We start from the raw sequence: 15,706 nt of genomic DNA on the forward strand, positions 1-15,706 counted from the left end.
GTAGCTTATCTACTGATTTATTTAAAGCATAAGGTCAGACATGGTAAGGTGAAGTAAGGTGAACTGTGAGTAAAGATAAAAGCAGAAACACTATAAATAGTCCAATGGGGTATTCCAGAAAAAAGGTTTAACAAAAACTCTAATAAAGCCTGGACTTGAGGTTGCCAAATCCTCTGACGTCTTATCCCGTGGTGTCAGTTCCAAAACATCTGCAATGTATTAGCTGTCAGAACTCCATACTGGTTAAGCCAGAGACCTGAGACGATACGCATTTCAACATGACAGGATGTTCCAAGAATGGACATGCCATTTTCCAAGAGAACTGATTGGTCAGGAGGTGGTGCTTTAGTACCCACTGATGGAGAGGAGCTTGTCTCTAAAATGGGGATCTCGTCTTATCCATGACTTTATCAGTCATCCTTACTAAAGGCCACCACAAAGACTATGTTATAAAGAGCGTAGAGTGGTCTGGAACACTGCAAAGACCACAGTGCAAGGAGTGGTCTTGCCACTGGGAGGCAACTAAATCAATGGTCCTTCCCAAGGGCCACAAGACGAGTGTAAAGATACTGTGATGGTTGGAGTAAGTGGAAAAAGAGTTGTCTTTCTTACATTGGAGTTAGACGACATTGATCTCAGGAATGTGGATTTCACCATTGAGGTTACTGCTCCAGAGTTAAACCTAAATACATTTTTAAACAAAAATGTCCTTCATATAGCTCTTACATCAACAAATTTTGAAACCATTGTCATGTAAAAACTTTTTGTCTTTAGAATAAAAAGAGAAACTACAGAGAAAACACAACTGACATCTTCATGACATATGAGGGCCTAACAAGGTACCAAGAATGAAACACCCTTTGGAACAGTAACAGATGACTAAATAATTCCTGCAAACATGCAGGAACCCTCAAAGCATGCGACTTGTGACCCACTGGAATATCATTCATTCATGATATACACATACACACACACACATATATATATATATATATATATATATATATATATATATATATATATATATATATATATTTATAAATATTTATTTATTTAAATATTTATTTATTTAATTTATACAGACCTGCTGGAGTAGCTACTGAGCTTAGAAAATGCAAAACAATTAATTTAATTTTTTTTTCTTAAAAATTATTTTGAACTCTTTGAGCTAATCACAGTTTTGACATCAGGTATCTTCTTGATAATATTCACATTATTAAAGATCTTATTCTCATTTCATGATTTTTACTTCAATATGATGACTGTGATACTTTCTCTTCGGCAGGCCTGAACTACAAAGCTGACTTTGGAGTTAACCCAGGGTGGTTGCAGGTTCCCTTCTTACCAGGGTAACTCATCTTAACGCTGAACATGTAATCTGCTGCAGATCAGGTTATGTTCTGGATAAGACATCAGCTAGTATTAAAGCACCACCTGCTGACCAATCAGATCTCTTGGAAAATGGCCACCCATTCTGTTGACAGTGATGTGCATATGAATTTATGTAATCAGTGATCAGAATGAAGCCAGGTATATTAATCCAACTTCGTAATACAGGCCTATGGTCAAAATATGATTGTTGTCATTAGAAAAAGCTCTCAATCTCACTGAAGAAAATAAAAAACAGACTGATGTATACCAGGTAGAAAAATAACAATGCACAGACAATGACGAAACAAGTGAAGACTGTTGAAGTGCATGTTGTGACCTTCATTTTCTGGGCTGTAAATGATGTGATAGAGAGGGGATATGTCAGATATCCTGAACTGCACTTATTCGCTCCCTGATTGATCAGTTTTAACAAAACCCAGAAGGACGATTCTGTGACTTGACTCATTCTCTAAGGCTTTACTTTGTTATAATGAATCATTTCTTTCACAACTGTAGAAACACACAAATCATATGGAGCACAACAGCCATCCTCCAGATGCATCTGCCTCCATTAGAGCAGTTGGGATATCTTATTTTCAGTAAAATCAAAAGCACATTTTCCCTGTAATGTGACAAGGTAAGGCCTTATTTGTATCAATAAAGTTTTAATATATGAGTTTTGTAAACCCAGAACAAAATGTCACTAAAAGAGTTTTGCACCAACAAATCTGATTGTAATTATTTCACTTTAGTTAAGAATATAATTTAATTTCAAACCCAAGAACAGACAGGAGTGAAAAATATATAAAGTTTTAAATTAATAAAATGAAAATGAAATGAAATGAAAAATACTTTATTAATCCCCAAAGGGAAATTCAATATTGTAGTATATAATAATAATTAATTTGAGGAGGTCTTGTTCCGGAGGCTGATGGCTGCTGGCAGGAATGATCTTCTGTATCTTTCAGTCTTTAGAAAACCTATAGATCACATTTTTTTTGGAGTTTCTGTAATTCATTACTCCTGATATCATCTATCTTTTCACGTAACTTTAAATGTTATACACTGACATCTGCTGTAAAATTAAATATTTTTTGTGTGAGTGGGGGTGGGTGTCATAAACACTGTAGGACAAGAGAGGGTTTGAACCAGGCTGAAACATGTTGTCATTTGTTAATCTCTTCTGTCTTTACTTCACAGCTACTTTATTTTGATTTCCCCTTTCACTCGCATCATTTCTCCTTCAAAAAATACCAAATCTATTCCATAATGTTCTACAGCAGCACGTTTACTGTGATAAATATGTACCTTGGATTAATTAAACTATTTGGGGGAACAAATTCATATTTTCTAGTTTTACAAATTTTGAAGCATCTCAGTTGTTGTGTATTTGTGATATAATAATCAAATCTGGCATGCATCTTGTTTTAATCCTCCTTTGGCAGCATCAAGTTACTGGCTCTGTCTGCAAAACATTGTGACATAATCCCAGAGCTCGATTCTACCCGCCTAGTATACTGAAACATGATTGCAAAGCAAAAAGGAAATAACTTTAATGAGAAAAAAAAAAAAAAGAATCTCTGTTCTATAACTGATTGTTGTATTGACTGATGCCTTTTCAGAGTCTACCGTGTATATATAATATAATATAATATAATATAATATAATATAATATAATATAAAATAAAATTTTCAACAGCAACAGTGCCCCATTTCAAAAATAAAAACTGACAGTGTTGCATTCTTTAAATAAAACAAGTGATAAAGATTTATTAATAACAAATGCAAAAAATACACATAATTAACATTGCTATTGAATGTTTCAATCAGATAATATAGAACTGGAGAGTATAAATAGGCTGAGGAGGTATATGGGTTCTGATGCACCATAAATTTAGTTTCTTTTCATTTTTAATGTCTTTGAATAAAAAATATTCTGTGAATGAACTGTTGAGCAAAATCTTTTCTTTAAAAACACATCTTTCTTTACAGGTAGTTCAGTCAGAGTACTATTCAAACCAAAAAGAAAAGAAAATGGAAAAAAGAAAAATATCTTTGTCCTTTTATAGCACAATGCTTATAGTCAAGTAAAAGGGTTTTCAAATTAAGTAAACCCCCCCCAAAAAATATGGCACACCACCTTGCTGAAAAATAAATATGGCAGAGCCAAGAGCAATGCTGAAAAAGTATTTGAGGTCCAGAAAGTTAACATCATCCCCTATTTTCAGCAATCTGAAGTCACCTAGATTCGAGATTCTTCTCATTTAGCCAACAAGTTAGGCTGCAAGTACGCCTAACCACAGTGTGTCATACAGGTATCAAATCCTTTTTAACTGGGAGAATGTCCCACGTCAAACCATCACCATGTGGGGTGTGTCCAGAAGGCAGGAGAACACGCGTCACCCAGTGACTACAAACAAAAGACAGAGCAACATTCATCAGACATGATCCATGAATTCCAGAGAATAGCTGTACAGACATCACAGATACACACCTTCTTTTCTCCACCCCAAAGAAGATTTTCCAGTTGTTCAGCCTGCCGTGGTTAAATGGGTTTCTATATACCTGACAGAAGAGTTAAAGGATAAAGGAAAAGAACAATTAAAAACCCATCAAACCTCAACGATATACTTTCTTCATTCAAATCGGCCATAGGTTTGTATTCATCCTGCTAACAGTTTATTAAAAGGATTATTTAAACAGGATAGTTATAGGTTGAAGTGAGATCACTATGGGCAGATTTGCATGACATTTTTAGCAAAGGTGGGGCAAGACAGATGATAAATAATTAACTTTTGTTTGGTTTTTTTTCCCCCATTTTAAATATTACCTGTATCTTTATGGACCATATGTACAAATACTCACCTTTCCCCACTTGGCCATTCGTTTTGTTTCTTTGTTGTTAATATGTCTTTCGATGCTGGTCTCCCCTTTGGATATGAGAAATGCATGCCAAATGGTCAAAGCTCCCAGGGCCACTCCCACAGTGCTACAAGAACAAAGCGCATTTCATTTTATCAACTGCCAAGACAAAAAGAAGAAAACAATCCTGTTATATTATATAGTGCTTAATTATGTTTGGTTTGTGTAATATAAATCAGTAAACTTTCTAGGATTAAATTAACAGGATGTTGTAAAAAAGTGTGGACTACTTCAGGTAGTTTAAAAAAAAACAAAAAAAACTGCCATGTGCAGCTCCTCCATTTGGGAATGCTATTTTCACCCAATTACACAACTTTCCAAACATGATGTACATTAGTGGGAATGGCTCTAGGTGTTGCAAGCGATGACAGGAACTCCATGCTTTACCTGGTGAGCACCCACATGTAGATGATACTCTTGTGAATAATTTTGTCCTTGAAGGTATACGGAGGTGCAGGAGTCTGATAGTGAGTCTTGGAAAAAGACAAAAACAGAAACTCTTATTAGAACGTCAAACAAACAAAAACCACACATGACCCTAAAATATTTTAGTGTGTGTTTATTTTTGAAATGATACCTGACCAGATGGCAGAAGCCCTATAAGAACTCCCATTCCTGTTACAGGAACCCCTGGTTTTTCCAAGTCCAAATGCTTAAAGCGCTGAAGGAATAGCCCGCATGTACAAAGCCATGTGTTCAAGACACAAACAAGGTTGTCAGTGAAAGTTGAGCCCAGCAGATAAAAGGTGCACAAAAGGAGGAGAATTGAAGAGAAGACGGCTTATAGAGACAAAACACCAAGCAGCTCCACAACCAACTGCAGTCCAACTTCCTCACCTCGAGAGCATTGTATGCATCTAGGAACAGGTTTCTGCCGCTGATGCTACAGTAGACACAGCCCAAGGTCATGAAGAGACAGAAAGAGAAAAAGTAACGGTGGTTGAAATGTCCCACGCAGTTATTCAACCAGGCTATTGTGCGGATATTAAGGAAGGCTGCCAGCATGTGTTTTTGTCCAATTTTTTTCACAGTGCTTTTAAAACTACTTGGAATAAATATTGCAAAAAAAGGATACGACAGTGATGGTCCATTTTTAGAATGCACCTGCAAAAGCAAAGGAAAACATTAGCCTCACTGCATGATGTCTCTCTTTTCTTCTTCTTTTTTTTTTTAAAGCAGTCAGTGGAAGTCTGTAAGTGTGCTCTGTGCTGCTAACATGCCTACCAACCTGAGCTACACAATATTCTTCACAGCAGGAACTGACTTTAGAGGTAAAGCTAAAACACATCAGAGAGGGTGGGCTGGACTGACTGAAATTTGGTTATAAACTCTCAAAGACACTGAGCTCTTCTTTTGGAACCACGTTGTGTTGTGACTGCTGCAATGCAGTGGGACAGAAGCAGAATACATTTTCATTCTAAAGTAAAATTTTCTAAACATTATACTGAGGAGTACCTGGTATTTGATCATTTGATTAGCAAATAGCAAAACCAGTCAGACCAGATGTTTTACAACACAAAAGTTGCTTTATGCACTTATTTAACTTTTTTAAAATGGCAAAAATGCTGCAACAGAACACTGGACACTTACAAAAACATGGACTGAAGAAATTACAGAGGAAAAATACCCAACTCACCTGTTACAGATACCACAGTGGTGTGTTCTTGCCGGTTTAGGCATGATGCACTTTTTGCAGACCGACACAAATGGCCTGTCATTTCTTTCCTGAATAAAATCATTTTTACATTAGCAAACAGACCAGACTACCAGCCAAGCTCAACAAGTAGTAGTTAAGCAGAGAAGCTGAAAAAAAATCTCTTACTGTAGGGGGATATCCAGGGGAGGTCTTGGCAGCTTTGTAGTAGTGAAAAGCTATCATAATTAGATTCCAATGTCCATAACAAACATGCCAAGCTATCCATGCAGGGGAATATGTGTTGAGGACCAGCGGCAGTAGCACCACATACGCTATCAGTACAATGGAGCTGGTCAGTATCACCACCAGACAAACAAAAACCTTAAAAACAGAAAACACAAAATCACTGTATTGTGCTTCTATATTCATACCATTTATTAAAAATTATAAATAAAAACTTTTTGCTAATTTTAAGGAAACTATGAGGGTATATCCCTCCACATATGTAACTGTGTATACAACTGCACATATATTCATTCAAGGAGGGATCTGAGATGATTATCTTCTCTGCATATGAATCTATCATATCAATGTTCAAAATAAAACGCGCCAGTATAACCTTCAGATCTCCAATAAGGAACATCCTTATAAATTTTCCAAGGAAGGATGATATGACCTCAATGAAAAACTGCTGTGAGGGTTTTCTTAGTCAAGCTGTCCGAAACAAGTTATTATTATAGCTTTTTACCTTATGCATATTGTACAAGGAAAACAGATCTTTTCAACTTTCTTTTTTTCCCCACCAAAAACAAAATCAAATTTACTTATCACACAAGCATTCAGACATGTACAAACACTCACCGTGCCAAACCAACGGGTGACGTAATCCACTGTCAGAAATACGGGCTCAAATATTGAGTCAAAAATCACATCAGAGTCTGTGAGGAAGTTGAAGCAAAGTGACTGCACCAGCACTCTCGTGTAAGCCCATATTTTCCTAATCCACAAGGGTAGTCTGTTCCTTCCTCGCCTGCAACACAACCATAAGCGCACGCAACGAAGCAGCTGGAGCACAGAGCTGGGACAGCACCGCATCCTGCATTTGTGGGAGGAAAGCACCTGCTGGAAGATCAAGAAACAATGACCGTTTTATAGTAACTTGATATACATATGCATTAGAAAAAATAACCCTTTTTTGCAAAGGGTTGCATAAATTACATGACAGTATATTCACAAACAATAATGATAAGGAAAAAATCTGGAATAACAATCCAACAAAAGGGAAAACATTTTCTAAATATTTCAGCCGTGTCATTTGTAAAACAAACAGTGGAGAAAAATGTTAATGAGTAACAATACAAACCCTGAGGGTATTCTGTTTACTTTCCTTTCTCTGTCAAGGAGGAAGAATTTCCTCCTTGGGGACAAATAATATATGTCATCTGGATAAAAAAAAAAAAAAGTCACATCCATCTCTTCATAAAATAGCAGGAAACAGATCATGTGGCATGATCCACTTATGAAGTTTTTCAACTTTAAATTTTAGAGTCAGTCAACTAGCTGGGTTTTTTTTTGTTTGTTTGTTTGTTTGTTTTTTATCATTAATAAATTTGTTTATGTTGTTCTTCATTTCAGTTTGAGCCAACAGACATTTTAATGTCATCATGGCGCCAAAAATGGGGGAGAAAGGTATATACATAGTCACAAGTGTATACAATAAAAAATATAGAGGTAATAAAACGACTATTTGCTTGTGACTTGCCAAAAACCTGTGGAGGTAATCTTGTTTTGCTGCATTCCGGACAGGGTGGAGTCTGAGTGGAGGTTCTGCATCTGCGTCAGGTGAGATGGTCAGGGGTCTGGATTGGGTCTGACTTCTGACAACAGTACCTTTAAGATTTACCTAAATGGTCAATTACAGAATACGCAACAACAAATGCAAGGCAGTCGACTGATAAAAGCACAATAAAGCAGTTAAATTTGTCCATATTTCACGTGTCTGTTTCCCATCGCACGGGATGATAATACTCCTAAATCCGTTTTGTCTGGATACTCTCTACAGTTCTCCGACACTGTGCTGCGGCTAATACTGACATCATGTTTTTATTTATTTGACAATACTCACTGGTCTATGCAGAAAAGAAATCCACCGTGACCGCCTTTCTTGTTGCCATTTCAAGAGGGGAATAAAGACGCAATATATTTGCGAGGAGGAGGACAAGGATCATGGACCGGTGACAGTTAACAGCAGAGCCTGACCTGGAGTGACTGCGCATGCTCTGAAATTACGGCGAAGGATCATGGTAGTTTGAGTCAGAAATTGAGTCCAATATTTCTGCTTATTTTTCTTGCACAAATTTAAATGTGTATTTATGCATTTTACTAATGTATTTATGTATGAAACAAACGTGCAATTATTTTATTATTTAAATGGAAAAATTACATACACTATTAAAAAAATACTCAAACGTATGTATTTTAGAATTATGGGATTTGGAGTTTTATTTCCATGCTCGGCTTTGCTACTACTCATGCCTGCAAGGTTGACATGTGGAACCTTCCAACCTCAAGCTAATCGTGTTTAGTCTTACCACTCATAATGTCATTTTGTTTTAATTTCGATCTTCCAGTGCAAGTGGTAACCTCTGACGATTTGCATGGAAATGAACAACAAACTGGAAAGAAAGAGAGTGATGCTAAAAGTGTGAGTATCATATTAGCTTAACCATGTTTCTCAGAGCACGAATGCAGGCAGCAACATTGGGTAGTTACTTGCTTTGTCGCAGAACTCGTCTCGACTTGCGAGCACTTGTCAGGTTGTTTTAATAAGAAAGAAGGAGTACAAACAAATCGCGTGTTGTGGCGGATTTACAAGTAGAAGTGTGATGAAAAGAAAAGTAGGAAAGGCATCAACAAACAATTTAAGACAACTTATACTGCAGGAACTACAGCATTTATGATTCAGGTTTTTCAGACTCGTTAAAGGCCCAGGTACCACACGTTAGTTTTCTCAGCCCAGTTCATACATTAAGAATAAAAAATAATAATAAACAACAAAATTAAATTAAAATGATTTGTTGTTTCAGAGCAAAGTCAATGAAACACAAGCGGGACTCACCAAATGAATCTGAGTTGGTGGCACAGGTGTTTGTCCTTGCTAGTAGTTTGAGTGCATTAATAAAGTTATACTCTAGTGAGTATAACTAGTACTACTAGTTACTAGTAGTTAGCCAATTTGAAATTGCAGTACAGTTCTTTGTTAATACAATCAAAATCTATTGAATTAATAATATATATCTGTTTTGTTTTTGTTTGTTTTTTTCAAAACAAAGTCTATAAATATTTTATTTTATGTACTGCAACTCCAGTCACAATGAATTTGGGACATTGTGTAAAATGTATATAAAAACTAAATATTAACCTGGCCATCCATCAATCCATAGTAGCTCAAGCAGGAAACCTCCCTTTCCCTGGAGCCTTGAGCTATAATCCCTCCAGTGTGTTCTGGGTCTTCCCTGGAGTATCTTCCTGCAGGGTCATGCCCATAACACCTCATCAGGGGGCGTCCAGGAGGCATCCCAACGAAATGCCAGCGCCACCTCAACTGACTTCACTTGGCGCGTAGGAGCAGGGCGTTTCTCATCGTACAGTTGGAAGGAATTTAGGAATTTCATCATCTACAGTCCATAATATCATGAAAAGATTTAGAGAATGTGGTGAAATCTCTGCAAGTAAGGACTAAGGCTGAAAACCAACATTAAATCCTTTAGATGGTGCTACATCAATAATCAACATTATTGTGTGAAGGATATTACTGCATGAGCACAGGAACAGTTCTACACCTGCAAGTACAAGTGGAAACACTGTGAAAGTGAAAACCATACATCAACAACACCCAGAAGCACTGCAGGTTTCTCTGGATCTGAGCTTATCTCAGATTAACTAACGCAAAGTGGAAAACTGTGCTGTGGTCTGACGAGTCTAAATTTCAAATGGTTTTTGGAAATCATAGACATAGTGTCCTCTGGGCCAAAGAAGGAAAGGACAATCTGGATTATCGTCAGTTGAAAGTTCAACAGCTGGCATCCGTGATGGTGTGGGTTTGTGTTAGTGCCCACTGCATAGGAAGCTTGCATGCTGTGAAGGTACCATTTTGGTGTAAGGTACATGCAGATTTTAAAGAACATATGCTGCCATTCAAACATCTTTTTCAGGGATGTCCTTATTTCAGCAAGACCGTGCAAAGCCACATTCTGCATGTGTTACAACTGCGTGCAAGAGTGGGTACTAGACTGGTCTGCCTGCGGTTAAGACCTGTCTCCCATTAAAATATGTGGTGCTTCCTGGAGTGCAAAGTATTACAACGGAAAACCTGAACTGTTGTGCAACTAAAGTTGTAGATCAAGCAAGAATGGGAACAAATTCTACCTACAAAGTTCATTGTTAAAAGGAATGGTGATCAAACACAGTGGTAAACATTTTTTGTAATAATCGGAAGCCATTTGGTTTTTGATGACCAAAGCAGCTTTAAACAGTCTTTATCATCAATTATCAGTCTAAATAAAAATGGAATTGTTGGAAAGTCACAAAACAATTATAATCGAAAAAAAGAAAACTTGACATGATATATATATATATATATATATATATATATATATATATATATATATATATATATATATACACACACAGTGTGTAGGGATATTTGGCTTTCAGGTGAAATTTATGGAAAATGCAATATGTTCATGCTACAGTGATATAATATCATAAAAGTAAGACATTTAAGTAGAAGGATGCACTACTGATTTCCTCATCTCAAAAAATTCATTCAACACAAAAGGTAACAACAATGGTAGTTATACCACAACAAAAAATTTGAACGTCTCAATATCTCGTCATGTGCCCTTGAGCATCAATTACAGCTTGACAACGACGTCTCATGCTGTTCACAAGGCAACTTATTGCCTACTGAGGCATGGCATCCCACTCTTCTTGAAGGGCAGCCCTCAGGTCATTGAGGTTCTGGGGTGCAGGGTCTCGAGCCTCTACACGACGGCTCAGCTGATCCCACAGGTTTTCAATGGGATTCAGGTCTGGAGAGAGTGCAGGCCATTCCATTTGAGGGACACCAGTCTCCAACAGCCGTTCCCTGATGATGCGGCCTCGATGAGCAGGAGCATTGTCGTCCATGAAGATGAAATTAGGCCTGTGCTGTTCATGTAGGGGCACAATCACTGGATTAATGATGTTATTCAGGTAGTATGGGCTTGTCACTGTACCATTCACAAAGTGTAGGGCAGTTCTGTACCAAGTGGACACCCCTGCCCACACTGTAACACCGCCACCACCAAAAGCTTGCCTGGTGACAACAGTGGCTGATGCATAGTGCTCTCCCTGACGTCTCCAACATCGTTGCCGGCCATCATTTCTGCTCAGTGTGAATCGACTTTCATCAGAGAACAGCACTGAGGCCCACTGGTTCCTCGTCCAGCGTAAATGCTCCCTGGCCCATGCAAGACGATGATGCCTGTGCCTGGTGGTGTGGTCAGGTACCCGTGCAGGTCGTCTAGCACGCAGACCACGCTGATGGAAACGGTTTTGAATGGTCTGACGTGACACTTGGGTGCCTCTCACCTCTCTTAAACGTGCCTGGAGTTGAGTGGCATTCATCATCCGGTTTCTCAGGGCAGTGTTCACAATGTAGCGGTCATCAGCATGGGATGTGGCCAAAGGACATCCACTTCTAGGCCTTTCTGTGACTCTTCCAGTCTCTCCATATCTCTGTTGCAACCTGCTGATGACACTCTGTGACACTCCAAGCTCAGTGGCCACTTCTGTCTGAGAACGTCCTGTTTGAAGCATCGCAATGGCAAGGGACTGTTGTTCCATTGTTAGGTGTCGTCTTGGTCTCATGATGTCAAAATGTGAACAGCATGATGAGGACAACTGTTTAAACACCAGCTCTAATTGAACCAGGACATTTATTGGTCAATTCAAGGATCACACACCTGCCGTGATTTTTGCCGTTAAGCTCCTTGTTAGAGAACAGCAACTTGTGCAAAATTTATTGAAACATTTAACAGTTGGACATGTGCATTTAAAAGCTTAGAGAAGATCACATTAAGTTCACCTGTACAGGTTTGAATGCATTTTAGGCTTGTTGTGAAATTTCACCCAAAAGCTGAATATCCCTAACTTTTTGTGAATAGTGTGTGTGTATATATATATATATATATATATATATATATATATATATATATATATATATATAATATGTGTGTGTGTGTGTGTGTACAGCTGTGCTCATATGTATTCATACCCTTTCATTTAAAAAAAAGGCTGAATTTACAACAGTCACTCAAATAACTGGAGACTTAGAAAAAGGAACAATAACAAAAAATTTGCAAAAATATGATTTAGTCATATAAGACGCTGTTTTTCATTTATTGAGTTGAAGAAAAAAAAAATTTGGTCCTGGAAATTAGAGCACTTCTCTGTTGAACAGTGGGACAAAATACCTGTCAACAGGTGCAGAAGTCCGACTGAAAACACCTGACTGTAGTGGCAACATTAAAGGATTTTTCAACAAAATATTAGTTTATGAGTGATGTAATATGTAATAAAATATCTTATTTGTTTTCTTTAAAAAATATTTTTATTGAACTAGAATTAGAAAATAATGTAATGATTTTCATAAAATATTTATTTATTATTACTTCGGTCAATTTCAGTTTATTTTACAGGCAGCTGTTTTTTTCTTTTTTAATGAAAGGGTATGAATAAATATGAGCACAACTGTCTGTATGTATGCATATATATATATATATATATATATATATATATAAAATATATATAATATGCATTTAAATATTTTTTTTTACTGGGAGAAGTCAGATAATATTTCATTATCACGGAGCCTGACCCCTTGTGGTAAAGTTTCACACATAACTTACTTATCATTATCCTGACACTCAGCTACTCTCGTGGTTGCCATTGGGGAAATTATTTCAGCAACATCTGCTGTGGGGTCTCTTGAGCAATGAAGTTTCATCATGGTGATATGCCAAAGGCTAGCTTTCTGTTTCCGGTCAGGAGATTGAATTGTTTGTGTCATTTAGTCTTTTCTCAACAGTGTATGTACCAGAAAATTTTGTTGACAGAGCAGAGCCAAGCACAGATGAAAAAACTAAAGCCTTGTCACCTGACTGTAATGCTCAGGCAGCTGCTTTTTTTTTTTTTTTTTTTAATATAAAAGTGTTGATATATATTTAGTTAATTATTTTTTCCCAAACACAAATGGAGAGAGAGAGAGAGAGAGACTTTTATTAAAATTCAGGTTTCTTTATCATCATTTACAGCACAGTAAAAAATCAGACGATTTAAACACACTCACACAAACAAACCAACAAACAAAAAAAGCAAGAGCAAGTTAACACTGAAGGGAGTAGCAGTATATATGTGGCAGAGTAAATATTTTTTAGTATTATCTTCAATTAATATATTCAGTGATGAGGTGTAAATTTAGATAAGTAGAGGAATAAGGATAAACGGCATAAGTAAGAGATATGTAATAAAAACTGTGTAGATTTTGTTTTTTACATGATGTAATTGCATGACCTATTTTAATTAAGGTCTAGGTTATGTAGTGTGACATTGTTATTTTCTCTGTCCTTTGTTGCTTGAACTTTTTTATTTTCTGTATATTTTCCGTGAAAGCTTAATATGCCTAACAGATAGTGGGACAGAGAGAAAGAATATAGTTGCCAATGACAATTCTTTTGTAAGGTGTGCTTCCACTAGAGAGCGTAGACTGATAATATTTTTGCCGGTGAACCTTTACATTATCGCCCAGGCTTTTTTCAACAAGTGTTCCCAGTGAAAATAAACAGGTTTACTGGATTGTATGAGCTGTTATTCTTGTTCCTGAAATCAAAGTACTGAAGCATGTAGCTATAAGTCTACAAGTATTATTATTATTATTATTTGTTATAATTGTTGTTGGTTATTTTTACTTGACTTATTTTTACTTGTAATTTATATGAATTACAGTTTGCATGTGACACACATGACATCTGCAAAAGTTTTTTTTTTAAGTCACAAAGTAAATCACATGGTGGATTTGTAACTGTCTCATGGTCACCAGTCAACCAGTCAGCCAATATTTGATCTGTTAGGAGAAAACAATTACAGGGTGAGAAAATAACATGACTAAAAATTGTGCAAAAAATCACATGAAGTGCTTTGTAATAGCATTGTGAACCTGTTAGAACTTTTGGTTTCACATTTTCACGATCGCCTTATCTAACAATCTCTGCCCGTCTTTCTGTACATACAGAGCATAAAGTTGTACTGTGAAATACTTAGGAAAGTGTATGATATGTACTATAATATTCATAACACTGTTTTGACAAGTGTCACATGAAAACACCGATTGTGCTTATTTGTGTTAATGAAACAAGCATTTAATATTCAGTGGTGTTTCATAACATCTTCTCTTTTTTTTTTTTTTTACCATGTTTTTAGAATCGCCCATGAGGTACAGTTCCCAGTGAAGGCTTTTTTTTACTATGTCTATAGTCAATATAGTTTTTCCAAGATGTTTGGAAAGAATGATGGATCTGTCGGCTGCTATGCACATACATATCACCAGTTTTCCCTGACTGGAACCTCGTTATTTCTTATTATTGATTGCAAAACCAGATTTGCCTCAAGTCATTGCTGTTCCCTCTGTTACCCAGTCATTTATTCACTAGAAAGGAACCTTCTGTTAAATAAGTAGCTGAAGTTGTGCTTTTACTCTTTAACCATACTTTGTGTTTGCAGTCAGATGATAATCCCAAACCAACCGAGCCAGTGAAAGAGGCAAAAGAACACCTTCCACCATCTGACCCACAGAACCTGCTTGGTGATGCCGTGTTTGAAACGGTTACTGTTGGAACTCTTCCTCCTCTGCACTTCCTCAATGAGACTGTTTTTGAGAGGACTGCTTCTGAGCGAGACGACAATGAGAAAATTCTCTCTCGCAGGGCAGAGCAAAGGTCAGATCTCATCTCTGGTGTATACGAAGGAGGCCTGAAGGTGTGGGAGTGCACTTATGACCTTTTGGAGCTGATAGAGAAAGACGGAGAGACCTTCAGTGAGAAGGCAGTTTTGGATTTGGGCTGTGGAGCAGGGCTACTGGGAATACTGGCTCTTAAGCGAGGAGCCAGGCAGGTTCACTTCCAAGATTACAACAGTACAGTCATCGAACAACTCACAGTGCCGAATGTCATGTTAAACTGCCAAGAGGACAATGAGGAGGACAGCGAAGATGATAAAAAAGGGAAGGGCAAAGGAAAAATCCCGGAAGATGGTTGTAAAAAGAAAGTAAAAGAGGGGGGAAGCAATGGAAACCCACCAACTAAGAAAAGAGCTCTAGGTCTGTCTCAGCACCCATTGCTTACAAGGTGTCGCTTCTTTTCAGGTGACTGGACCACATATCTTCCTTTAGCTTTAAAGATAGAACCACAGCCTAAATTCAACATTATATTCACCTCAGAGACCATCTATAACACTGTATACTACCCTGCTCTACACGAGACCCTCCGCAAGCTGTTGGCACCAGATGGTCTCGTCTACCTTGCCACCAAATCCCACTACTTTGGCGTTGGTGGTGGACTCCATCTGTTTGAGATCTTTGTGGAGCAGAGGGGTGTCTTCTCTCTGGATCACCTATGGGATGGGGAAGAGGGGCTCCAGAGACATGTGGTAGTGTTGCGTTTTAAAAAGGACACTTGA

The 15,706-nt window shown here is 37.4% G+C and overlaps 2 protein-coding genes across 2 annotated transcripts; one reads left to right on the plus strand and one right to left on the minus strand.

The window, feature by feature from the left end:
* Positions 1-3,220: 3,220 nt before the first annotated feature.
* Positions 3,221-8,164, minus strand: zdhhc16a (zDHHC palmitoyltransferase 16a). The gene is made up of 11 exons (XM_079249204.1): positions 8,055-8,164; positions 6,791-7,051; positions 6,116-6,310; positions 5,930-6,018; positions 5,369-5,397; positions 5,131-5,264; positions 4,871-4,954; positions 4,681-4,766; positions 4,237-4,360; positions 3,866-3,936; positions 3,221-3,781 (listed from the first exon to the last, which is right to left on the minus strand). Exons 2-11 carry the CDS (start codon positions 7,022-7,024, stop codon positions 3,679-3,681), a joined length of 1,149 nt encoding a protein of 382 aa, XP_079105330.1. The 5' UTR covers positions 7,025-7,051; positions 8,055-8,164; the 3' UTR covers positions 3,221-3,678.
* Positions 8,165-8,480: 316 nt separating this feature from the next.
* On the plus strand, positions 8,481-15,706 carry mettl18 (methyltransferase 18, RPL3 N3-histidine; the record flags this gene model as incomplete). Its single annotated transcript, XM_079248855.1, has 2 exons — positions 8,481-8,633; positions 14,753-15,706. The coding sequence occupies exons 1-2, from the start codon at positions 8,529-8,531 to the stop codon at positions 15,704-15,706; spliced, it is 1,059 nt and encodes a 352-aa protein (XP_079104981.1). The 5' UTR covers positions 8,481-8,528.

This window comes from Telmatherina bonti (assembly GCF_933228915.1).
Source record: "Telmatherina bonti genome assembly, chromosome: 11".
NCBI lineage: Eukaryota > Metazoa > Chordata > Actinopteri > Atheriniformes > Telmatherinidae > Telmatherina > Telmatherina bonti.